The sequence below is a fragment of the Otolemur garnettii genome, unplaced genomic scaffold, assembly GCF_000181295.1.
Source record: "Otolemur garnettii isolate 467f Iridium unplaced genomic scaffold, OtoGar3 scaffold00050, whole genome shotgun sequence".
Taxonomy (NCBI): Eukaryota; Metazoa; Chordata; class Mammalia; order Primates; family Galagidae; genus Otolemur; species Otolemur garnettii.
Window position 1 is genome coordinate 8,027,023 of NW_003852445.1, and position 1,868 is coordinate 8,028,890.

General features: G+C 37.0%; 1 protein-coding gene across 1 annotated transcript in view; it reads right to left on the bottom strand.

Annotated features, from left to right (window-relative positions):
• Positions 1-199: 199 nt before the first annotated feature.
• EXD1 (exonuclease 3'-5' domain containing 1) overlaps positions 200-1,868 on the bottom strand; it is a 41,045-nt gene continuing 39,376 nt past the window's right edge. Inside the window, 1 exon segment of the mRNA XM_023514254.1 lies at positions 200-1,313. Within this exon segment, the coding sequence (XP_023370022.1) occupies positions 648-1,313 (666 nt within the window). The 3' untranslated portion in view covers positions 200-647.

Sequence of the window (1,868 nt, forward strand, 5' to 3'; positions counted from 1 at the left end):
AGAGTGCTGTGGTGTCATAGCTCACAGCAACCTCAAACTCTTTGGCTTAAGCGATTCTCTTGCCTCGGCCTCTAAAGTAGCTGACTACAGGCGCCTGTCACAACGCCCGGCTATTTTTTTGTTGTAGTTGTCATTGTTTAGCTGGCCTGGGCCGGGTTTGAACTGCCAGCCTTGGTGCATGTTGCTGGTGCAGTAACCACTGTGCTATGGGCGCCGAGCCAGGTACAACTTTTAAAAAAACTTATGACTAATAGTTTTATCAACTCCTTTTAAACCAATCTAAAAGCCAAAAAAAAAACCAAAAACCCAAATTTTGAAATTATGGATTCTTCCTGATACTAAACCCAAGATTGTTCCTTTCTTCAAATCCTCTAAGCCCAAATTATAAGAAATAATTCACTCTGGCCACTGGGAACATTTCTGTACCATAGCATAATCAGAAATTTTACTTCTTCCATTTAATTTATTCATTCCTACTCTATCCAAATACCAGGAATGCAGGAGTAAGCAAGAAGATATAAACTTCCCCGAAGCCTGTGACTGATGCATTACTAAATTTACAATGTAAGAAATTTAAGTACTGTGGAAGGTCCTGATGGCAGGGGAAATGGGATACCTTTCTGGCCTTAAGAACAAATTGCAAATCTCTAAGGCTCATTTAGAGAAGGATTTATCCAGGGATCAGTCTTCTCCAAGGCTGGACAGGGAGGAAGTGTGGAAAGCACAGTTCTTCTTAAAGGATGAAAGGCATCACTTGGAAATACTGTGGTTTCCTGAACAAGAGAAGGAGACACTGAAACATCCTGTTTTGAACATTTTAAATCTTCCTTGTTTTTCACCATTAATAACTGTTCTATCTCCTCTTTCAAAGATAAACTTGCCTGCAACTCAGGTTGGGGTATTGTAAAGTTTTCTTTTTGAGTTATTTTCTGGTCCTCTGACCCCTCTGACTCCAGGCAAATGAGTTTGTTGCGGGAATCCTCGCTGGCTTCCCCTTCCTTTCTGGGAAGTAGATGTTGAAGTTCTGTAGTTTGTTTACTCTTATATTCTTCTTTCAGAAAATTCATATCCTCAAGATATTCGCGAGATGTAAAACTTGGAGATTTATCTGTCCTAGAATTTTTACAAAACAAGAAACCTCTGACTTCTCTCTCTTTTCCTGCTGTTTCTGTCACTAATTTCTTTGGATGTACCACTGTCCTTATTAAGAGTCCCTGTGCATTCACCCTATATTCTTTTACAGCTCTCTCTCTGCGCTGTTTCTGAAAGTCCTTGAGTTGAAGCAGTTCCTCTGGCAGCTCCATACATGTAGGCTAAGAAAATAAAATAAGCATGAGTTTATTATAACTAAACTTGTGGATGGATATGTTACTTAAAATCAATGGTAACTGGCAATTGAGGGTCACATATATGCTCTTATAGCACCCTCTAGTGTCTCCAACTATAGTAGTAAATTCTTTTCCTTTTACTCAAGTAAATTTAGCCACACATTCAACATAAAAAAAAACTCAGTACAAGCGACCTTTCACTGTAAGGAAGTATACAGACAGACTCAGAACAAAGAGAATGGAGTCAAACTTCAAGTTTATATAATAGACATAATAAAAAGCTTAGGGTCCCTGCTTTGTTAGAAATATAGGCAAACCTTCTAAAAGTAAATGAAATAAAAAGAAATTAAAACTAAAGTGTCAACAAAAAATAAAGATGTTGATTTCTGCAATTATTATTTGTCTATGACATGACATAGGACATTCAAAATTCAAATATAAATCTAATATTTTATAATAAACTTATTCTAAAACAGAAGAGCAATTTAAAAAATGGGGGAAAGCACTGGGAAAGTTGTCAGGTACCAACTTTTTTTTTTT